A 23,717-nucleotide genomic window follows, 5' to 3' on the forward strand; every position below is an offset into this window, starting at 1 on the left:
CACAATTAATTTGGCGAGCATGCCTACCTTTGAGTTTAAACAGGGGTGTGCTGATGGTTTACACATTCAACTTAAACTAATGCCATCTCGTGAATTCTTATATTTTAGCCTATATTGTGTCTCTATTATATTAATAAACTGTTTCGTAAGGTTAAATCCCTGTTAGGTTTTGCTACAAATATAATTATTTTCCTATGAGAGTATGTTTTTCCCGAATATTCTTGTTTCCGGTCTAAGTCCGCAACGTTTCCAATTCGAATCCGCGGTCCGATATATCCAAATTAAAATCTGCATCTGATCCGTTCCGCTCCGAATACGAGAAAAATATACAGTACGGGATATGGTACAAGCAAAATCCGATCCGATGAGTTTACACCCCTGCTCAGCAGCAATATGACACAAGTGTCTAAATCTTTGGCTGGCCTTGATGTCATACAGAATGAGAGAGATAGATTTCATGGCGACAAAATTAAGCCTCTGTCTATGTTGAGCGCTTGTACGGTCTACCTCTGCCCGTAGATGCCATTGTTGGTGGAATCAAAGGTAGGGGAAGGTCGTACAAGTACCACCCAGGTCCCAGGCCTATCTAGCTAGAGTGCTATTGTTAACGACTAATGTTGATCTCATGGAAGATGCACCTTTTTGGGAGGAGATCCCAACGAAACTAACCACTTCCATCCATCTCGACCAACCGCCCCTTGTTTTGCCCGGTAAAAAAAAACTCCAACTTGTAAAAAAAGGAAGCGCCGAGCGAGTGCCAGTGGCAGGCGAGAGGGGTGGAGGAGGTCGGTGGAAGCGTGGAACGGAATAGAATGGAAGGCGCACCACTGAGCCGGAGCCATCATCGTGCTTCGCCGGTGGCGCCTGGCGGTGGCTAGCTTCAGGCACAAGGGAGCACGGCCGGCACTCCCGTGGCTTCCCGGCTCCCTGCTCCCCGGCTCGATCCGCCTTGGTGTCCAGTGTCCACCCATCCATGATTCGCCTGACGCGCAGTGGTGCTGGTAGTGTGGTAGCACGTACGTAGCCGCGTTTTCTTTTGTTCATGGAAGCAGAGTGCATGAGTCGTCAAGATGGAGACACGAGAGGGCACTGCAAGCAGGCAGGCAGCATCGGTGGTGCGTCTACCGCATCCACGCCGCGGCCGACAGCCCCGTGCCAGCGCCTACCCTTTCTCTCCCGGCCAGTTTCAAAATCTACCGTCCCCGCATCTATCCCGGCAGCACGCGCGCGCGTGCTGCCGCCCCGTACGCGCTCGTGGCCGCGGGCAGGCAGGCTCAGGCAGCGTCGCAGCGCAGCGAGCGCGGCAGCCCGTGTTCAAACAGTTGAGAGAAATTAGCCAGAGCAGGGGCTGGTCAAGGCTCCAATGAAATCCAGCGGCGGTCTGGTCGCCACGACGGGTAGCCTCGCGCAGGGAAAAGTCGGCGTCTTTCACGCTCGCGGCCACGGGAAGTTGATCAGAGGCAGGCGTGTTGCTGGCAGAGCTTCCGGTTCAAGACTGCCGCTCAGCCTTTTATTTTTTGTTTTTTTTTCATACTAGACGGGAGCCTGCCGCTCTCTGCTGCAGTGCGCGTGGACCGTGTGGTCGGTCACTCGTGGTGGAGTGGACTGGAGGCGGAGCCAAACGGGGGAGGTGGCTTGGCCCAAACACTTGGATGAAACGGGCCTCCCTGCTCATCAGCTCACGGCTTATTGCGCACGCTGCTGCGAGTGCTCGGAGGGCTTCGCGAAATCCTATACACCGATCAGGTCAGTACTTACCAAGCACCGCACACCCTAGTCGGGTATAGAGCCCGCTCCATTTACATTTTTTCATTCTATTTTTGTTTTCTGTTTATTTGTTTTTCTATATTTTTTGTTTGTTTTCTGGTTTCTTTCTTTTCTTTTCTGTTACTGTTTCTTTTTCTTTTATTTTCTTTTTTTTTCAAATTCTGGAAAATTTAAATTAAAAAAATGTTTAAATTAGAAAAATGTTCAAATAAGAAAAATGTTTAAATTTAAAAATTGTTCAAATTTGAAATTATTTAAACTAAAAAATTGTTCAGATTAGAAAATTGTTCAAACTTAAAATTGTTCAAATTTAAAATTTGTTCAAATTTGAAAACTGTTCGAATTTTTAAAAATGAAAAACTTAATCAAATTATTAAATCAGAAATGCTCGATTTTAAAATTTAAAAGTTTAGATTTTGATAATTTTCAATTTTTAAAAATATTAAAATTATAAAAAATTAACAAAAAGAAAAGAAACGAAAAAAGAAAAACGTTTACCTCATGCTGTTGGGCTAGGCCCAGCAAGCCACGTCGAACCAGCATAACTAAAAACAGCCAGTCAAGATTGTGGGCCGGGCCCAACAACGGCGGGGGGTGTGCGGCTCCTCCCTCTCCATCGACCAGGTTGGTGTAAAGCAGCCCCCTCGGGCTTCTGCTCGGCAAATCCTATATGCCGACCAGGTCGGTGGCTACCTCGTGCGGCAAACCACCGCGCGCGGTATGGGCCGGCCTGGTCGGTCCAGTTCGTGTTATTTTCTGTTTTTTGTTTTTTGTTTTTTGTTTTTTCTCTTTTCTCTTTTCTTTTCTTTTCTTTTTTTCTTTTCTGTTTCTTTTTCTTCTTAAGATTTAATTTTTTAAATTTAAATATATTTTTAAATGTAAAATGTTATATCTCAAATATTTGAGAAAAATTCAAATTCGAAAATTATTCAAGTATAAAAATTGTTCAAATGCGAAAATTGTTCAACTATAAAATTTTTTCAAATTCAAAAATTGTTCAAGTACAAAAATTATCCAAATACAAAAATTGTTCATATATAAAAAATAATAAATTTTGAAAATTTGTTCCAGTTAAAATTTGTTCCAATTTAAAATTTGTTCCAATTTGAAATTTGTTCCAATCTAAAAAAAATTCAAATTTGAAAAATATTTAAATTTTAGAAAAAAACTAAAAAAATCTTAAAAAATTGGGTCTAAAAAGAATTAGCTTTTGAAAAAAAAGTAAAAAAGAAAAATAGAACAGAAAAAACGAAAAAGCAAAAAAAAGGAGTGGGAATGTTGGGCAGGCCCAACAACCCGCCTGGGGTGTGTGCGGCGCCTGGTCCGCGCTGACCAGGTCGGCATACGACACTCCCCTTCTGCTCTCCCCCGCTCTAGCTAAACCCAAGTTGGTAACACCTTTCAACAAAACAAAAAAACCAAGTTGGTAACCTGCAGGACTGCACTTGTTCAATACAGCCCATAACTTACCGCGCTCTAACTCCCGAGTCCCAAGCCTGCACCCGCTCCTGCAGCTCCGAAGGTCGACACAACGGTAATTAGGAACTAGCCACCCCTCCTCTCTAGCGCCTCTTGGCTGCTGTCGCCATTGACGGTGTCGGTGTCCCAGCCCGACAAAGGTGGAGGGGAGTGAGACCGCGTCGTTGCAGCACCTCTGCCACCCGTTGATGGGGCTGTGTTGGGCGGCGGAGCGAAAGAGGGATCAAGCAGGGAGAGGCATAGGAGCTGGAAGCACGGTGTGGCGCAGCGGACTTGTGCTATCATTTGGCGCTACCACAAAATGGATAATTCACGCAACGCGGCACAACTGTCGCAACATTGGTACCGTATTGCAACACTGATGCAACTTGTGGCACTACGTGGCTTCTATCTCAACAAGAGTTGTACTTAGCACCACTAAACGAAACTGCGGCAACATATAGAGCCTATCACCATGGACTGGAATTTTATGGTCATATCGTATTTTATTGTAATGTAGGACGGCCTTTGCAATTCTTTTTGGTGCGATAGACCGGAATCCTTGTAGTGAGATTTTTGATGGATCTTGTTACGAGCATGATCATACAAAATAATATTAGTCTATTTATTATTCATGCGTGGAGAATTGAACACTTTGATTTTCGTGATATTTGAAAGGCACATCATTTACCCGGTGGTTCATCATCTCATTGAGATGGCATTGGTTTTACCACTGATGACGACAACAATTGAAAGGGCTATCTCATCGACAAATATAAGCAAGATCAAGTTGTGCAAGATGACATCTCCGTACAATGGTTTCTTCATGACTTGATGGTGTACTATATCCAGCAAGGGATATTCAGAGGACTATCAATAAAATTAATGAAGATATTCAAAATAGAGCTTTGATTGGAACCATCGAATTGTCAATCATAGTGTTAAGACCCAACATCCAAATTTTCTCAAAGAAAAGAAATAGCACGACGACCAGCAGCAGCAGGTAGCAGCATCAGCACAACGTCCGCAATACGACGAACTGGGTTGTCATAGGACGGGAAAGGAATAGACGCTGGTGTGATTCAGGTCGGAGAGAAGTTTTACTAAGCAGGTGCATTAAGATGCGCGCTAGCCTTTTCTCCCTCTCAAACAACTATGCAGTTCATTTTGTGACGACCAAGTGGGGCACGTGTTCAACCACAACTTTTTTTCCTCCAGGAAACTGCTAGAGTTGGCCATGGTGCTGTCGGTCAGAGGATCAGTGCAGGAGTATGGGGTGGTGCTCGCCCTATGGCCCGGCTGCCACCGTGGGTCACTGTGTGCGGAGGACGGTTAGGCTGGTGTTTATGCATCACCCCACTATAGCCTCGCCACGTCAGTTTTTACCTTCACTTTCACCCCACTCTCACCCCACTCTGCCAGTGCACGGGCTATAGTGCCAGCTCTCACTTCTCTCTCCTCCCTACCGCCTCCTTACCGCCCCCACTAGCACTGCTATCGCCTCCCTCTCGCCCCGCTCTCGCCTCCAACGCGGGCTATAGGCGGGCGGTACCGCCCCTACCGCCGGGCGGTGGAACCACCGCCCGCCGCTAGCGTCTCGCCCGCCTCTCGCCCCATCGCGGGCGGTACCGCCCGCCCTCCAGCCCGCGTTGGCACCAGCCTTAGAGCATCTTCACGGCTTCGATAGCGGTTTGGGGTTTGTGCATTTTTTTTGCCTCGCACCGGTGCGTTCAAACTGCGCCGGCTATTTTTCGAGGTCAATAGAATCGTCGGCATTCACATGCTAGCCCCTTCGTGTTGGGGGTGAATCCGGCGCGCCGATGCCTCGCGACACGACGGTTTTCGCGGATGGGGGCACCTTGTTAGCGAGAGGATGCGACGATTCGCATCGGTCGCGACGAGGGAAGGTTGGTCATCGGCGTTTAATGGTCTCTCACGCGGAAACCGAGACGGCGATGAGGGCAGCGACTGGCCATGCGGCGTCCAGTGGCCTACACCGCCGTAAATGCGAGTAGTTGGCACCACTATATAGTACGTACGCCATCCACCGCCGCGGTGCTACTCTCTCATCTCCACCACCACCACTGCGCGGGTCTCTCCTCTCCACCTCAAAAATGTCGCGCCATCTTAAGACGACGTACTCCATGCTTGGCCTCAACGGGTCGAGCGCAGCCTACGGCCCCTCCACCACCACCGCAGCCGGAGCCCGACACGGACTACAACTCCGACGATGCTGTGGACCCACGGTTCGCGGTGTGGCACAAGGCCTACATCGCAGACGGGAAAGCTGAGGTGGCGGAGGAGGCGGCGCAGTGGGACGAGCAGCCGCAGGCCCCCGCCGACCCGGAGCAGGCGGCGATCCTGGCGTCGTTGAACGCGCATCGCTTCCGGAGGTTGAAGGAGGAGCGGGAGTTCGTCAACGATGCGAACCTCGAGCACGCCCTCGAGTTCTCACGCCAGCGAGCGGCCATGGAGGAGGCGTGACGCCTCCTCGTGGAGGCGGAGCGAGAAAAGCTCATCGAGCTAAATGCTCATCGTCACTACGAGGCATTCTCCCGCGAGCAAGCGAGGCGCGCCAAGAACGAGGCTTCTCGGCAAAGGCTGTCAGCGCGGGGACAGCCTTGCTGGCAAGCTCTTGCGACGCGGCCGCCATGCTCCACTGCCAGATGCGCGAAGCAAGGGACGAGAGGCGGGCACGGACGCAGGCGGTAAAGGCGAAGAACGACGACGAGGCAGGCCCGTTGCGCGCCTCAACCGACGTCAAATAGATTAGGGTTAAGTTTAAGTTTTATTTTGGTTTAAATTCGAGTTACTTTTGTATAAATTTCGGTTTTAAATGGCATTCCAACATTCAAATTCTATCAGGGCTGGCGTATGAGGGACGCCGGTGTGGGAGCCACATCCCCAAATAGAGAATGCTCTGCCGGCGACCCCCATACGGCAGTACCAGCGTTTGCCGGCGACTATACGGGATTCGCTTGTGGTGGAGATGCTCTTAGAGCATCTCCAACAGCTGCGCTAAATTTTGGTGCTGTAAAAGCAGATTGCAGCGTGCTCCATCCGTGTTTCGCGCGTGAGGCCCTATTCTCCTCCGGCAGAAGCTCTAAATTTCGGAGCTGTAAAACTGGGTAGTTGTTTCTGCACGCGATTTGTACAGCGCGCTCTTTCCGGCGCCGTAAATATAGTGCACCAGATAGCGCTTTTACAGCGCGCTCCACTTTACAGCACCGTTTTTTTGGATATGCTCTTAGGACAGGACAGTGGTGACAGCAACGGCAGGCGCCACGCAGCATGGATGATATACAAGGTGCGGTATGATGGCGTTGTGAACGCAATGTAGGAGATGACATGGAAAAATTCCAACTGCACTTTCATATTAGTGCTTTTTGAGGAAAACTGTCTACGCATCTACGGATGAACCACCCAAAATACTCTTGGTGACTAATTATACAACACAATTTCTGGTGTAATATTACCGATCTGGGCCATTGGGTTAATGAAAATAAATGACTGCAAAATAATCCGATGTACTGTACTACAAAGTGTCTCAAACAAAATCTTACTCAATACAAAGTTTGTTTCACCAAGTATACAAACCACAAGGGTGCGTACGTGTATAGCCTCAATCATTCCGCGCGATGTGCCGCCACTGCGCACAGTGGCATCCTCTTCCGCGACGTGATCCCAGGCGCTTCATCCATATCCACTACGTCTGATGGCGGAATCTCCCAGTCGAACCTCCCCAAGAGGTTGGTGAGAGCGAGCTCCATGACGGCCGCCGTGAACCCGACCCCGGGGCACATCCTCCTGCCGGCGCCAAAGGGTACGAGTTGGCGATGCCGCCCCCGGAAATCCACCTCGCTGCCGACGAACCTCTCCGGCCGGAACTCGTCGGCGCCGTCCCACGCCGCCGGGTCCCTCCCGACGGCCCACGCGTTCACAATGACGCGGGTCCTGCGCGGGACGTCGTAGTGGTCCACCCTCGCGTGCTGCATGGACTCGCGGGGGATCAGCAGCGGCCCCCACTACGTCAGGTGCTAGAATTGCCTGCACTTTCTTGCCGGCACTTCTCAAATGTGCCTGCATTTGTAATCTTTGCCGGCATTTTTTGGGTCTGTGCCAGTAATTCTCATCGATTTCTCGGCAAATTTTCAAAAGTGCCGGCAATGCTCAGTATTACCGGCACTTTATCGAGTGCCTCCAGTCGTTTTCGTGGCAAATTTTCAAAAGTGCCAGCAATGCTCAGTATTACCGGCACTTTATCGATATGCCTCCAGATGTTTTCGTGGCAAATCTTCAGAAGTGCCGGCAATGCTCAGTATTACCGGCACTTTATCGATATGCCTCCCGATGTTTTCGTGGCAAATCTTCAAAAGTGCCGGCAATGCTCATTACAGGCATACATGTAACTGCCAGCAATTTCTTTCACTGGCAAATCTTCAAAAGTGCCGGCAATGCATCACAGACATACAAAAGCATCACAGACATCACAGATATAGCAGTAAAGATGCATCATAGGCATCACAGATATAGCAGTAAGATGCATCACAAGCATAGCAGTAAGATGCATCACAGGCATCACAGGCATAGCATGTCAGGCATTACATACAAAAGCATGTCAGGCATTACATACAAAAGCATCACATGCATCTTAAGTAGCATGCCCACTGGTAGGCATCAAAAGTAGTTCAGCAGTTCAGCACTTACTTCAGCAACTTAGACAACTAACAGTCCATAGCAACTAAGACAACTAATACTCCATAACTAACTGGATGACTCAGGGAAGTTGAGCACTTACTCTGATGACTCAGATGAATCAGAGTCATCACAGTCATCAGGTAGACTGTGGATCATCAGAGCAAGCTTACCTTTCATGTCAACGTAGAATTCAAAGATGCAGATGGCTCCTTCTTTGATCTCATAAGTATTCATAGCCTTTGACCAACCAGTTGCTATGATTGCATTCTTGGCCTTCCCCTTTGCCATCTTCATGGTCACTTTAAAGCGTGCATTGCTGTCGGTGTACTCTAGAGAAAGAGTAACAGCATTGCCAGGAGCATCGTCAATGAACCTTTTCAGGTACTTGGCAGTGAACTTCTTTCCAATATCCTGTCAACCATACAATGTATACAATCAGTTCCAATCAGCAACAGTAATAGCATTCTTATAGTACTCAACAGTAATGAATGTTAGGTTTTGTATTTTTACCAGCTTGCATTTATTCTTTATCACTGCTGACTTGGTCATCCTGTAGACATAGTACTCAAATTCCTCTGTTGGAAAGTGGTTGCAGTGCTCATTAAGGAAATCGACTTGACCTTTTGTCAAGTACATGTCATTTCCAAACATGCAGTGCTCATCAAAGTCATGGCTCCCACTTACCACTGGCCCTAGTTGTAACAAAGAGATATGTCATTGTTAAGTAATGGAAGCCTACATTAGTAAAAATAAATAAATAACCACATTGATGTTAACCAACATTGATGTTAACCCACATTAGACTAGAGATGATGTTAACCAACAGGAAGAAGAAGGAATCAATTGCAATTTCATACCTCTGAAGACCCCAAGGGATTGACAGTCACAGTCAGACTTGTCACACATGGCAGCGTCTGAGCTTGAAGAACCGGAGTACAAGCTTGGATCGCTGTCAATTTCAATTGGATTGTCTTTTGTGGATCCCATCTAGAAGGTTGAAGTTATAATATTAATAGACAACTCAAATTAATATCAAAACAATATGAAGACAGACAGTAAGTAATGCATATTAACTGAAGACAGTAGAGCAACTAGATGGTTGGGCTTCATTTGCATGTACTATTTTCTAAGGCTAGGAGCTAAACCAACAAGATAATAGGAGGAACTGATCCAGACATAATTAAACCACTTCAAACAGTTGCATATGTTTTTATACTTATTTGTCCTATGCTACTGCTTATGTATCTGCATATCTCAATACAATTATCACCAGACATTATCACCAGACAATTGGTAAACAGAGACGGTTTCTATTGCCTTGTAACTCATCCAACAAAAGCAAATGCCATGTTTAACAAGTCATTATCACCAGACAATTGGTAAACAGAGACAGTTTCTGATAGTGATGCACATGCCAGTACATGCAATCAAAGACCACCCAATGAAACCCTAGATAATTAAACCATCAGAAATCCTAGAAATTCTTCATAAGCAAGCATAATGGCTTTCATATGAACTATGATTCCCTATTATGCAAGCAGAGATAGGCAGCCAACAAGATTAAGCCAAGTGTGTGAGCAACCAGTTAGTAGCAAGGCTACTAAGGTAATGGATTTACCAACAACAGATAACCATCACTATCAGTAGGAATCAAAACTTAATCATCTGAACCTCACTATCCAGTAATGGATTCAGACTTTATTTATTTCCAAAGTATCCATGGAAACATCAAATCATGCAAAGCAAAACACTTAAGCATCACTGCATATGCAGTTCATCAGTAATCCATTCATCCAGGATGGATTACATAACAAATCCATGCATGAATTATGCAAAGGTATCACTGTAAAGCAACAGGAACACATATTCAGATGCATAAGTAGCATCAGTAGCATGCATCAGTGAAGACAACAACTAGCAATTCATCCATATAAGCGTAGGATAAAGCCAAGAAGTATAGGATAGCATCAATAAGCCAGTACATGCAATCCAGGATCAAGATCTTGGAATGGGGATCAAGGATCAAGATTTGGAATGGAGAGTTGTACCTTTCCTCGCCGGTGTTGCCTTGGATGTGTTCGCCGGCGTTGCCTCCGACGTGTTCGCCGGCGTGGTCTCCTCCTTCCGGCTCCTCAGCTCCGTCTCCTCCTTCGGAGTGTCCAAGAAAACCCTAGCGGAGTGGGGAAAATGAAATCTAGATCTTGTCCGGGCGGAGAGGAAGAGACAATATATCCACTTCTTATTTTGCGGCGTGGTCCCTGCGTTCTTTCTCACTTACACACTTTCGTCCTCCCACGTCGACGTTTATTTTGCAAAAAAGCCATTCGTTATTTCTCACTTAAACACTTTCGTCCTCCCACCGCGGCGTTGCCTTAAATAACTCTCTCTTCCATTCGTGCTCTCCTTTCGACAGAAAAAAACCCTAGCTTTCTTCCTCCTGCCGCCGCCGCCGTTCTTCCTCCTTCGCCACCGCCGTTCTCCCTCGCCGACCGCCATGGATCCTTCTTATCCGCAATGGCCGTTCTCCTCTGGTCTTTCTCTCCGTTGCAAGTATGGAGAGCCATCGCCACCGGTGCAGCCACCAGCATCACGCCGCAAGATCAGCAATCTTGGGCCGCCATCTCCGTCACTGCCACCTGTGCAACCACCGCAAGCTCATCGGCGCAGGAACCCCGGAGCAGGATCTACCGGAGCAGGATCTACCGGAGCAGGATCTACCGGAGCAGGATCTACCGGAGCAGGATCTACCGGATCAGGTCACCGTCGCAGGCCCTTCCATGCCCCATCTCCTTCACCATCTCGTTCGCAGGTACTGACATCTCCTTCACCATCTTGCTTCCTTAGTTGGTGAATGTTTGAAACAAGGTACTGACTGTACATTTCATCATCTCCGGCGCAGGCACCACAGGCTCCCCTCTTCAGGACCGTCACCATTCCGCTCTCACCAACTTCCTCAACATTTCCCTCTCTGGAGTCCCTACCACCGGGACAGATTCACAACATCTCCGTTTTACGATCTACAACCACCGGACACTCCCTCGCCACAAAGAAGAAAGCACTCTCGCCACAGCAGCAAAGACTCTCGCTAGCAAGAGACTTCGCCAGCAGGTAGTGCACCTTATGAGAGGAAGAGCACAAGTGTGTGCCATTATGTTTAATTCATCGTTTGATAGCTTGCAATGCACCTGTCCGAACATAACTGCACATTCTTTGGATGCCTGCATACAACAATTCATCTCTGTTCAGCCACAGCACATGTGTTTGATTGCCATTTTGGGCACCCTGGCAACAGTTTCTCCTCACCACATTCAAATATACTGTTTGCCATCACAGTGAGAAGAACAAGGAGACAGACTATGAGACTGAAGAGGATGATTACTACAGTGAAGACGACGATCATTACACTGAAGACGACGATCATTACAGTGAAGACGATGATTACTACAGTGCTGACGAGGATGATTGGAACACATGGACCATTCTTCGAGGTTTGTTTCTTAAACAAAGTTATGTTTCAAAGATGACAAGTGCTGCATTACCTTACTATTATTTTAACACCACAATATTTTGTCAAATAGGGCCAGGTTTCGGTGGTGATGAATCATTTGACAAGTGCTGCATTTTTGGAAATGAAGTGCAGCTGACTTGCAATCAAAGGAATCAGCTATGTACCATTGTGGAGGAGCTGCCAATGCCAGAAATGAAGCATTATGTCTGCACATTGATGAAAAACAATGTAATACCAGGAGAAGGTAAAATGGTAAGTGATACTGCTTTCTTTGCATTATTTTAAATAGCAACTGATGAAGTCACTATCTTTTGAATGTTGTTGCTTTCCATCTATTTTTATATATTTGCACAAGAATAGCTTCTAAATAGTATCTGTATCTAGTTGCTCACATTCTCACAAAGAACTCTTGGTCAAAACCAAGTGATGTTACCTAAATGGTCATGTTTGATTGTTGTTTTAATTTACTTGCCCTTATCCTTATTGCTCCTGGATGATCTTGCTTTAGTTCCTATGTCTCTGGCTTCATTTACTTGCCCTTATCCTTATTGCTCCTGGATGATCTTGCTTTAGTTCCTATGTCTCTGGCTTGATTTACTTGCCCTTATCCTTATTGCTCCTGGATGATCTTGCTTTAGTTCCTATGTCTCTGGCTTGATTGACTTTGGTTGGTTTGGAGGATGATGCATGGTTCCATAACATTGTAAATTCATTGTTTCAGGATTTTTCACAAGAGTACACCAGTGCGTACCTTGTTAAATTTCTCATGTCACAACAGCACATTAAGTATGGCATTTCTGGTGGAGCTCATGATGTCGCTGTAGTTGTCAACTGTAGTACAAGCTCTCTAAGCAAGTACTGCAGGATGAGGTATGATGGTGATCGAAAGGCCAAGATCAGTGTTGGATGGACAAAAACTGTTGAATCATTCAAACTCAAGGAAGGAGAGGTATGCAAGATAACCTTCAAAGATGAGAGGGATATTCCGTGGGCTAGGAGGGATCAGTTTGCCTGGCTAAGGATGGTTATCACAAAACTTGAAGATGGTTCAGTGTAGAAGTCCAGTGTTAGATGGTTCAGTAGTTATAAGTTAAGTGTTATTGGTTCTTGTATGAATCTTTGGTCAAGACTATTATAAGTTATGCATGGATCTTATGAATGAAGTCTCATAGTCTTGCTGTAATACTGGTCAAGACTATTATAAGTTATGCATGGATCTTTTGACGTCTGATCATCCTGCCTGTATTGTTCTGCAATGCATGGATCTTTTGAATTTGCCTGCCTGTATTGATGATGATTTTTTTCCTTTTGAACAAAATGACTATCCTGACATCAATGTTCTGAATTAATCTATATTCAGAACAAGGCAGGTAGCCAACATTTGGCAATTTTAAAAATGTCCATTCAATGTATTTCTGTTCCATTGGGCCTACACTTGAATTAGTTATTTGCATAATGGGCATGTGGGCCTTTTTTTGGAAACGACATGAGGGTGTTGCCCTTCCTATCGTGGGTGGGAACGTGGGAAAGTGGTAGTTCCGTTTATATAAGAAGGCCAACCGTCCAAGAGAATACACAGAAGCAGTTCCTCCACCGATCTAGATCTCCTCCACCTCGGCCTTCCTCCTTCGCCGCCGCCCTCCTCCAACCGTCCAAGAGAATACACAGAAGCAGTTCCTGGTGAGGTCCTCTATTTTCCACTTCTCCTTTTTCTTCATTGCTTCTTCATTGATCATGACTTTGTACCTCTTCTTTCTTCATTGATAATTCATGCGGCGCCAGAACCCTAGGGAGGATTAGTTTCGACAAGTGGTTTTCCTTCTTCTGCGTTGCACTTTCGGTAGGTACACATACTTCCTTGCTTCTGCATCGATTTTCATGTCCATTTCTTCTATGGTCATAATCATGTTCATATCATATCAGGGATGGATGTGGTTGGTTGTCATTTCTGTCGTCAACCACTGGAAATTTGTGGTCGCCGTTCTAACAGGCGTGTAGTTTCTTTTGAAGTTCAGATGATGCAGGGATTTGAAAATGGAATGGTTAGTATGTGCCTCCCTGCTCTAATAAGTTGCATTTTTCCCTTGCATTAATAATTCTTGATGTGCCTCCCTGCTCTACCAAATTATTTCTTGATGTGCCTTGCAATGCTAATTTATTTCAGATTGTGCCTTGCAAATTCCTCCTTTCACAAGTGTCCTGCAGTTTTTCATTCCTCCCTTCTCTTCTAATTTATTTCAGATTGTGCCTTGCAAATTCAAGGAGCAAGTTAGTAAGCTTGCATGTTCAGAGAACTGGATGGTGGCAAAATGCCCAATGAGGGTTTATGACATGTACCTTGTGAAAGATTGTACCAATACAACTATTTGTGGTCCATACTGGAGGTCCCTTGTCAGGTTATATAATATCCAACTTGGTGATGTACTTTCTTTCACCTACATGGAAGAAGAGAACAGATTCCATGTCAATGTGTACCAAATTGTGAACAGTGTCAAGGAAGAAAAACCTTATGTTGGACAACAAGGTATGATACATTATTCATGTGTTCATGTATCTTTTGCCTGACATGAGGTTATCATTACAGCTTCTAAATAATAATCTGTACTGACTTGTTTCTTTGTTCTGCATCAGTTGTTTATGATGTCATCCCAAGAATCAGAGTGCAACTCCACAAGACAATATTTACAAACATCAGAGCCATCACTGAGGAGCATATGGTTGCCATTACCTTTGGCCTGACCAAAGTTGTGTTGGCTGCACCAAACCAGGAACTTGATGAAAATGAGTTCTATGAGAGTACAAAGGAGTTGCAGTTCTTTGCTCACATTTACAATGAGGAAAATGTGCACTTTGATGCCCTGGTAAGTTGTACATCTAATAAGACATGTGCAGGACACTTGTGGAATTGTAAATACAAGTCTGTACTAACAAGAGTTTTTTTTTCTCTCTTTCAGTACCTGAATCCAAAACCATTTAACCATGTCGGCTCCCCTGTCAATGGATTTGCACACTTGTGGAAGAGGGACCTTGAAGAGCCTGTTGTAGCCTTTTACCACATTGAAGGAGATGATCACATTGCATTTACCATTGGGTGGGATCAATTTAGGGAGCAGGCACAAATTGTTGAAGGAACTCTCCTTCTAATGATTGCAACACCAAGGGCTGAAGCAATTGATCTGGACTTTGTGGAGATCATCAACCCATGAAGTATAGGGTCTAGTTGTTAAGTGGTCATGTGTGACTTGCTGTTTAATGTCTGTGATTATTATTTGAATGGATGAAGTGTGTAATGTTTAAAACTCTGTGTTTTGTAATCTACTGTGATTTGCTTCATAGTATTAAATGTGTTTTGGATTTGCTAAGATTCAATTATAAGACTACTGTAATCAACTGTGATTACTACTATATATGTGAAAGCAAGAATTCCTAAGGCACTTGTGTTTTTATCACATTTGCTTGGATTTTTTCTTGCAACAGCTGATGTTCTTTTTGCCATTTCTAAAGGAGATTTCCAAAAAATCCAGGATTTTTAAGTTTTACGATGCAAGAATTCCTAAGGCACTTGTGTTTTTACCACATTTGCATGGATTTTTTCTTGCAACAGTAGTTGATTTTTCCTTGCAACAGTATTTGATTTTTACCACATTTGCATGGATTTTTTCTTCTGTGATAGTTGATTTTTTCTTGCATGGGCCTTCATTTTATTTTTGGGCCGGTCGCCAGCCCAGAATATAATTCATCCTGGGCTGGGTTGTTGGAAGTCATACCGTCCCCCTACTATATTAACCACTTCATCTCTCTCTCCGTCACTTCATCTCCTCTGTCGCTCCACTTCTTCCACTTCTCCTGTAGCAGTTCCTCGACAGTGACGACTGGAAGCGGTTATCTCCTGCAAGGTGAGTTCGTCGACGGTTCTTCTTCAAGTTCATCAAGATCTTGCAGTCGCTTCTTCTGCAAGGTTAGTTCGAAACAAAAAAAAAACCCCTCTCTTCTGCAAGTTTAGTTGGAAACAAAAAAACCCCTTCTCCTTGCTTCCAGTTCTTGCCGTCTTTTCTATAAGGTGATTTTTTTGTGCCACTTCTTCTTGATTGATGTCTCTGCATGGTTTCAATCTATTGAACATTCTTCATTCCCTCTATCTAATCTTCTTAGATCTGTTCGCATTAGTCCAATCTGTTTATCCTTTTTCGTCCTTGCATGCGTTTGTTTGCTTGATTTTACTGCACTGGTTCATCCTTTTCATCTTTGCATGCGTTTGTTTGCTTTATTTGACTGCATTAGTCCAATCTGTTTATCCTTTTTCGTCCTTGCATGCGTTTGTTTGCTTGATTATATATGTTTCCACCACTGTAAATACTTTTGTATGTAGGGTTCATATCGTCTTCTATTTTCTGATAGGTTCAAATGGATCAAGGCAACTGTCAGTTCTGCCATCAGCCTATGGACAACTGCAAGTATTCTAACAGGCGTGCTACATCATTCAAGATCATCATGCAAAAGGACTATGATCACTTTGCGGTATGCAATTCCTTGTACAGACTGTTTAATTTCTATTTATCTGCAAGACTAATCTCACATTGCGTTTCATGCTTGAATAGACTGTTCCTTGTTACTTCAAGGAAAAACTGAACAAGTACAGTGACAAGTGGTTGCATGCTCTTGCTGCTGGCCACAGGCTCGATTTATACTTGGAGAAGACAACAAACTCCACAACCATGTGTGGCCCCTGGTGGTCTTTTCTCCTGATGGCACACCTTGTTGATGTCAACGATGTTGTCACCTTCAAGTTACCTACTGAAGATGACAGTGAAGATGCATCTTCTGATGAAGATGCAGAAGGCATGGAGTATGAAGAAGAGGCTGGTGATGGCATCTTCCAAGTAACTGTTGCAGATCCTGATGGAAACCAGAAACCCTTCTATCTTATGAATGGTTTGTACATGACTCCTTAGGAAACTTGTTCAGACAATTAGTTTGTTTATTAATTTGTGTTCACTGTTTTATAAATTTTTGCAGGACCAATTTATGTACCTGAAGTGATCAGAGGCACACTTTACAAGACAGCTTTCTCAAACATGCATGCTGTTGGTGAAGCAGACATGACTGAGACAGTCTGGGAAATGTACAAGGATGCATCAAAAGATGTGGACTCAATTGATGAGCTTCAGTACATTGTTCACAAAGTTGATGCAGTTGATGCTACAGCAAAGCAATTGGTAATCTCCCTGCTCAAAAACCTTGTTCATACAGTTCCTGCAGTTCATACAGTTCAGACATTTCACATTCAGTATTGCTTTAATGCTCTATTCATGTGGTTTCTATTGCAGGCACTGCCAGAGAACCTTGTCCATGGTTACAATTACCCAAAGAGGGGAATTGCAAGGTTTTCTAGCAGGACTATGAGTGAAGACATTGCTGGGCATTACTTCATTCAAACTGGGGTCTTGGGCAGGCTGGTCGTCTGGCTGAATGGAGAAGACATGGACAATTTCTGTGAGGCCAACTCCATAGTTCAAGGCTCTCTTCTTCTGATCAGGCTTGATATGATGCAAGACTACATTGGTGTCTCTGTCCACAAGATAGAAGACATCTAATGCTATGCTGATTGAAGATGGTTGCTGACTGAAGATGCTGTAGTTTATGTTGGTGCTTTTGACTGTAGTTTGTGCAATATGTAATTACTGTTAGTTTGTGGAAGACATATTGTTGGTGGTTACTTTTGTTGATCCTGTTGTTGCCTAATGTTGATGTGATGCTATGGAACACATCTTGTTGGTGTTTACTTTTGTTGATGTGCTGCTTATGTAAGACCTGATGATGGCATGATCAAATATGTGTGTTATTACTATGTGTTAGGAAGTTAACTGAATTTGTATTACTATGTATGTCAATGCAAGAATTCCTAATGCACTTGTGCTTTCATCACATTTGCATTGAATTTTTCTTGCAACAATAGCTGCTGCATTTTTTGGAAATTCTGTTGTTCTTTTTGCACAAGATGTACAATTGATCTTGTACTTGTTGCTTCTACTGCTAGCTTGGTTTACTTGGTCCTTAGCAGTAGAAGCAAGTCATTTTTTACATTGTCTATTTGGTTAAAAAAATTCATAGATAAATGGATGAACTGCAGTAGTGATTCCCTTGATATGTTTATAAACATGGATAGCATGGATTTAAGCATGGATTCCAATGAGTTTAAATGAAGTATTGCTTTTAAACATGGATTTTTTACCAAATGATTATTTTGTTTAAAATCAGCATTGCTTTTACCAAAACGATTAGGGTTTCCTTCCACCGAACTCATTTTTACCAAATGGTCCTTCCACCGAACTAATTTTTACCAAATGGTCCTTCCACTCTCTCGTTTAGGGTTTCCTTCGTCGTTTTCACTCGCTCGTTTTCCTTCGTCGTTTTTCCTCTCTCGTTTTCCACCGCCGCCGATCTCGCCCTCCTTCACCGCCGATCTCCTTCGCCGCCGATCTCCTTCGCCGCTGCCCTTCTCCGCCACCTCCGCCCTCCTCCACCTTCTCCCTCCTCCATCGATCTAGATCTCCTCCACCTCGGCCTTCCTCCTTCGCCGCCGCCCTCCTCCGCCGCCGTCCTCCTTCACCGCCGCCCTCCTCCACTGATCTAGATCTCCTCCACCGATCTAGATCTCCTCCACCTCGGCCCTCCTCCACCTCGGCCCTCCTCCACCGATTCTGCTGACGGCGACCCTCCAGAAGCCATGGTGGATCCTAGTGGAGTTGAAGCCATGGTGGATCCTAGTGGAGTTCAAGCCATGCTGAATCCTACTGGAGTTCAAGCCATGGTGAATCCAAGTGGAGACCAAGCTAAGGTTGATCCGCGGCTATCGTTTCTCCGTCGATTCAGGAGCTCAAACAACACTGAGGAGAGTTCGTCTGGTACGTGGTGAATCGAACCTCCAACTCCAAATTCCTGTATCACTGGTTTGCTATAAATTGACTATGATTTGCTGGTTTGCTTGAATACTTGGATTGCTCTAGTACTGGATTGTAGTTGCTGGATTGCATGCTAACCTTCCTGTATTACTTGGTTTATTGATTTCTTTGCTTGATTACTGGATTGTAGTTGCTGGATTGCATGCTAACCTTCCTGTATTACTTGGTTAATTGATTGCTTTGCTTGATTACTGGATTGTAGTTGCTGGATTGCATGCTAACCTTCCTGGTTTGCTGGTTTGTTTGAATACTTGCTCTAGTTTCTTCAAATGTATCAATTAATATAAGATGGCTTAGTTCATTAATGGATTCTATTTAAACTCTAAGTTTTACTAAAAAACAGTAAAAATGGATAAGAATTGGATGGAAGCTTCAAGGTCTTCAGATGAGTATGCAGCTGGAGTCTCCTTATTCTTAAAATTTGCTCTAAGAAATGAAGAGAAAGACAGTAAGATACTGTGTCCATGCAAAAACTGTGGGAACAGGTTCTGGTATGATGTAGAAACTGTAAATGATCATCTAATCTGTACTGGTTTTATGCCTGGATATAAAACCTGGTTGTTTCATGGGGAACAAGCTGTTAACAATGATCTTGACACACAATCTAGCTCTCCAGAAGATGATAGTAATGCTAGAGATGAGATTGACCAGCTACTGTTAGATGGGTTTGACATGTTCAATAGAAGTTCATTGCATTCAGAAAAAGAAGAAGGGAGTGAAGATGATAGTGAAGATGAAGATGTCGAATCATACAGGAGGTTAGTCAATGATGGTGGCCAGCAGTTGTACCCAGGATGCAAGAAGTTTTCTAAACTGCAGTTTCTAGTAAGATTGCTCAATATTAAAAATGTCAGGGGAATGACAAATGCTGCATTTGAAGATATGCTGACACTGTTCAGGGAAGCACTACCTGAAGGACATTCTCTGCCTAAGAAATTTCATGAAGCAAAGCAGTACATCAGAGGAGTTGGTCTTGCATATGATACTTATGATGCCTGTTTGATTGACTGCATAATTTTCAGAGGCATCCATGCCAAGGCCAATGTCTGCCCAGTTTGCAAAACAAGCAGGTGGAAGACTGTAAGAAGTGTAGTAGGTGGGAAGAGAATCAGTAGGGTGGCAATGAAAGTTATCAGGCATTTCCCATTGAACAAAAGAGTCAGGAGGTTGTTTATATCTAACAAAACAGCATCTCTGATGAGTTGGCACAATGATGGGAGAACCAAAGATGAAGTAATGAGGCATCCAGCTGATTCACCTGCTTGGAAGAACTTTGACAGCAGGTACAGGTCGTTCAGCAAAGAACCAAGGAACATCAGATTTGGATTAGCTACAGATGGATTCAACCCTTTCAGGAATATGAACTTGTCTTACAGCATCTGGCCTATAATTCTAATCCCATACAACTTCCCTCCTTGGATTTGCATGAAGGAGAACAACTTTATCTTGTCTGTCATTGTACCAGGAAGGAGATCACCAGGTAAAGACATTGATGTATACCTGCAACTAGTAATTGATGAGCTACAGGAGTTGTGGCACCATGGAGTTCTGGTATATGATTCTCATTTTGGTAAAAAGTTTAGAGTCTATGCTGCACTACTCTGGACCATCAGTGATTGGCTGGGCCGTGGAATATTGAGTGGTGAAAGCATTGTTGTCTGTTCTCATAGCCTCTTAGGAACTTGTTCTAGAAGGTTGAAGCATGGACACAAAGCATGTTTTCTAGGTCACAGAAGGTTCTTGTCAATGAATCATCCATTCAGAAGTGATGAGGAATCTTTTGATGGGACAACTGATTTCAGGGAACCTCCAGTGCAGCCTACAGGTGAAGAAATTTCTGCTATGACAATGGATATCCAAACTGCATATGGAAAACTGCAGAAGCAAAAGAGGATTGGAAGGAAGAAAAGGAATAGAGGTGAAGTGGATGAGGATTTGGAGAATATGGAGGAAGTACATACTATTGAATCAACTTTCAAGAAGAGAAGCATTTTTTTTCAACTAGAGTATTGGAAATTTTTGCTTGTGAGGCACAACTTGGATTCAATGCACATTGAGAAGAATGTGTTTGACAATGTAGTCAACACTTTGCTTGATGTTGATAAAAGGTAAAAAGATAATGCAAAAGCTAGGATGGATATGAAGAGAATGAAGATTAGAGAACATTTGCATATTGATGAAACACAAGAAAAACCTGACTTGCCAGAGGCGGTGTACTACATGGAGTCATCAAAGAAGAAGCTGTTCTGTGGACTGGTGAAAAATGTGAGATTTCCAGACAACCATGCTTCCTCCATGTACAACAAGGTAAGGTTAGAGGAAAACAAGTTTGTTGGGCTGAAAACTCATGATTGCCACATTTTGTTTGAAGAAATCTTACCTCTGGCTGTAATGAAGACATTGCCTGAAGAAGTTGCATTGCCCTTAGTGAAGCTTGCCAAGTGCTTCAAAGTCATTACTTCGAAGATCGTCAGTAATAAAGAGATAGCAATTGTTGAAGAACAGTTGCCAGAGATATTATGTGAACTTGAGAAGATTTTTCCTCCAACGTTCTTCGACATAATGGAGCACCTAGTTATACATCTCCCAGCTGAAGTGAGACTTGCTGGGCCTGTTCAATTCAGGAACATGTGGTCCACTGAGATGTTTATTGGCAACATGAAAAATTGGGTACACAATAGAAGCCACCCTGAAGGATCTATTGCAGAGTCATATTTGTTCGATGAGTGTTTGACATTCTGCTCTAGATATGTGTATGATTGTAACACCAAGTTCAACAAAGCTCCAAGACATGATGATAACATGACAAGTAGTGCAAACAAAAATTGCAGCAAGTACCTAAAGATTTTTGGAAGACCATTATCAGCTTGCAGTACTTCTGAACTAGATCACCTGTCATGGACACAAGCACAGAAGTATGTACTCTTCAATTATGAGCACATCAATTACTACACAGAGAAGCATATGAAAGCTTTAGCTGCTGGGAAAAAGAAAAAAAATAAAAGACAGGTAGAAGCAGAACATCACAGAACATTCCATCTTTGGTTCATTGACCATGTGCAGTCTTTGCTTCTTAAAGGCACTAAATTGCCAGCAGAAATTGTTTTGCTAGCAAACAAGCCTTACATGATGGTGAAGAAGTACAACAACTACAAAGATTAATGGTTGTGTATTCCACACAAAGGAGTTTGCAGCAGGCAAAAGCACCCAATGTGATGGAGTGTCAAACTCAGCTATGACTTCCAGTTATTCTAGTTCTAAAGATAAGAACCCAGTGAAAGGAGAAGTAGAATACTATGGTAGAATAGTAGAGATTGTTGATTTAAATTATTCCAACCAAGGAAGTGTTGTACTGTTCAAATGTGAATGGTCAAAACCTGCTGGAGTTAAAAACATTACCAACTTTGGGGTAACACAAGTAAACCTGAAGCAGTTAGAATTTGGATCAGAACCATTTATATTTGCAAGTCAAGCTAAGCAGATATACTATGTGAAAGATGCTGTAGATGATGATTGGTACTCTGTTGTCTGTCCTTCAATTAGAGATTACTTTGACATGGAGCCTAGAATAGACACTTAGTTTGGGTATGACAATCCTGTTTGACATGTTCTTCCTTTTCTTTGAAGTTACTATATGTGCAGGAACAAATAATTCAGTTAATATATGTGCAGGAACAAATAAGTCAGATACTCAAGATTGGAAGGAAAAGATGATCCAATTAGGTGGAGTCAGAATAAATGAAAGTAATGGTGCTAATATTTATGAAAGGTTCATACACATAGCAAAAGCTACTGGATACTTGCCAGGGAACCAGCAAGTAAGTAATGAATTCTACATCTCAACACCTTTGTACACAACCAGTTTTGCAGGATTCCAATATATTTGTCTAACTATTACTTTTAAATTTCCTTTGTTCAGATTGTTGAGAATGAAACTATATATGAACAACTAGAGGAAGATGAAGATGATGATGATGATGAAGATGACAGTGATGAAGAGGATGATGAGGAAGAAGATGGTGCTGAGGATGGGCAGAGAGTAAATGATGGTGAAGACTATGACAGTGATGCAACTACTGATCCTGGTGATGAATATGAAGATGGATCAATTAAAATTAACAACACTCCAGGCTAGATTCTTGATCTATAATGTTCTATCTTGTCAATGGAAGGAAATATAGTATATCTAATCTGTGATAACAATTATGGTTTTAGGCACAGAAGAAGAGAAATCCCATAGAGGTCCAACAATAATGAAGGGGTTCTGGAAACATGTTAATCCAAACTGTAAAATAGATGTAGAATTCAATGACAATGGACAGCCTTGTGGTCCAAACACCAGCCAGTTCACAAATTTTATTGGAAATTTAGTTAAAGGAAAAGAAATTTCAATGGTAGCAACAAGCTGGAGCAAAGTACCCAGATGTAACAAAATGCACTTGTGGGAAACTGTTAAGGTATTTAAACTGCATTACATTTATTTCAACGGCAGCAACAGTGGAAAGGTTTTTTTTTGTCTAACTGTTGCTACTTATGTATTGCAGGCATTCTTTAATGTTGAAGAAAGACATAGGTACTGGGTACTAAAGTCTGCAGGTAAAAAATGGAAAGATTTCAAGTGCTACCTAAAGAAGAAACATTACAAGTCAAAGTTATCAATAGAAGAGAACGTTGCGAACGGGTGTGGCCAAAGACTTCCTGAAGCTCAATGGGATTGGCTGGTGAGGCGTTGGAAGCAAAAAAAGTCAAAGGTGCATCATTAAATTTTCTAACTTTCAATTTGAAAATGTATGCTTCCTGAACTTACCATGAACTGAATTATTATACTTAAATTGCAGAGATTGTCAAGGAAGAACAAAACTGCAAGGAATAACCAGCCAAATAGTACACACACCACTGGGTCAAGGAGCTTCGCAGTTGTACAAGATCAAACAGTAATAATCCAAACTAATCAATTCAGACTTAAATTTTCTGCATTTTACTTTGTGTACAACCTTACCATTTGAAATATTTTTACAAGTTCATGAGGGCATAATCCATGTGATTTGCAGGAGATCCAAGAAGGTAAAAAAATTGGGAGGGCTGAGCTGTACAGGATAACTCACACTAATAGCAAAGGACTGGGCTGACGATTTTGCTGCTTGGAAAAATTGTAAGTTTCACCTTCAAGTCACTACTCGCCAAAGACACATACTTGTTCTTGCAACAATACCGCCATGACACCGATTTCCTTGTAGAATGAAATTAATGCCAAACTTAATGCCAATCCCGAATCGCATGGGGAGGAACCAAATCCCAATGACCTGTATTCAACATTGTTTCCG

General features: G+C 43.4%; 3 protein-coding genes across 3 annotated transcripts; 1 reads left to right on the plus strand and 2 right to left on the minus strand.

The window, feature by feature from the left end:
- Positions 1 to 6,851: 6,851 nt before the first annotated feature.
- LOC127302107 (cytochrome P450 71A8-like) lies at positions 6,852 to 7,220 on the minus strand. The gene has a single exon (XM_051332468.2). The coding sequence runs from the start codon at positions 7,218 to 7,220 to the stop codon at positions 6,852 to 6,854; it is 369 nt and encodes a 122-aa protein (XP_051188428.1).
- Positions 7,221 to 7,894: 674 nt separating this feature from the next.
- Positions 7,895 to 8,829, minus strand: LOC127304146 (uncharacterized). Its single transcript, XM_051334848.2, has 3 exons — positions 8,781 to 8,829; positions 8,434 to 8,615; positions 7,895 to 8,334 (listed from the first exon to the last, which is right to left on the minus strand). Exons 1-3 carry the CDS (start codon positions 8,827 to 8,829, stop codon positions 8,020 to 8,022), a joined length of 546 nt encoding a protein of 181 aa, XP_051190808.1. The 3' UTR covers positions 7,895 to 8,019.
- A 9,329-nt stretch (positions 8,830 to 18,158) lies between these two features.
- On the plus strand, positions 18,159 to 20,505 carry LOC127304148 (uncharacterized). Its single transcript, XM_051334849.2, has 2 exons — positions 18,159 to 18,336; positions 18,737 to 20,505. Exons 1-2 carry the CDS (start codon positions 18,159 to 18,161, stop codon positions 20,503 to 20,505), a joined length of 1,947 nt encoding a protein of 648 aa, XP_051190809.2.
- Positions 20,506 to 23,717: the final 3,212 nt, after the last annotated feature.

The sequence above is a fragment of the Lolium perenne genome, chromosome 5 (assembly GCF_019359855.2).
Source record: "Lolium perenne isolate Kyuss_39 chromosome 5, Kyuss_2.0, whole genome shotgun sequence".
NCBI lineage: Eukaryota > Viridiplantae > Streptophyta > Magnoliopsida > Poales > Poaceae > Lolium > Lolium perenne.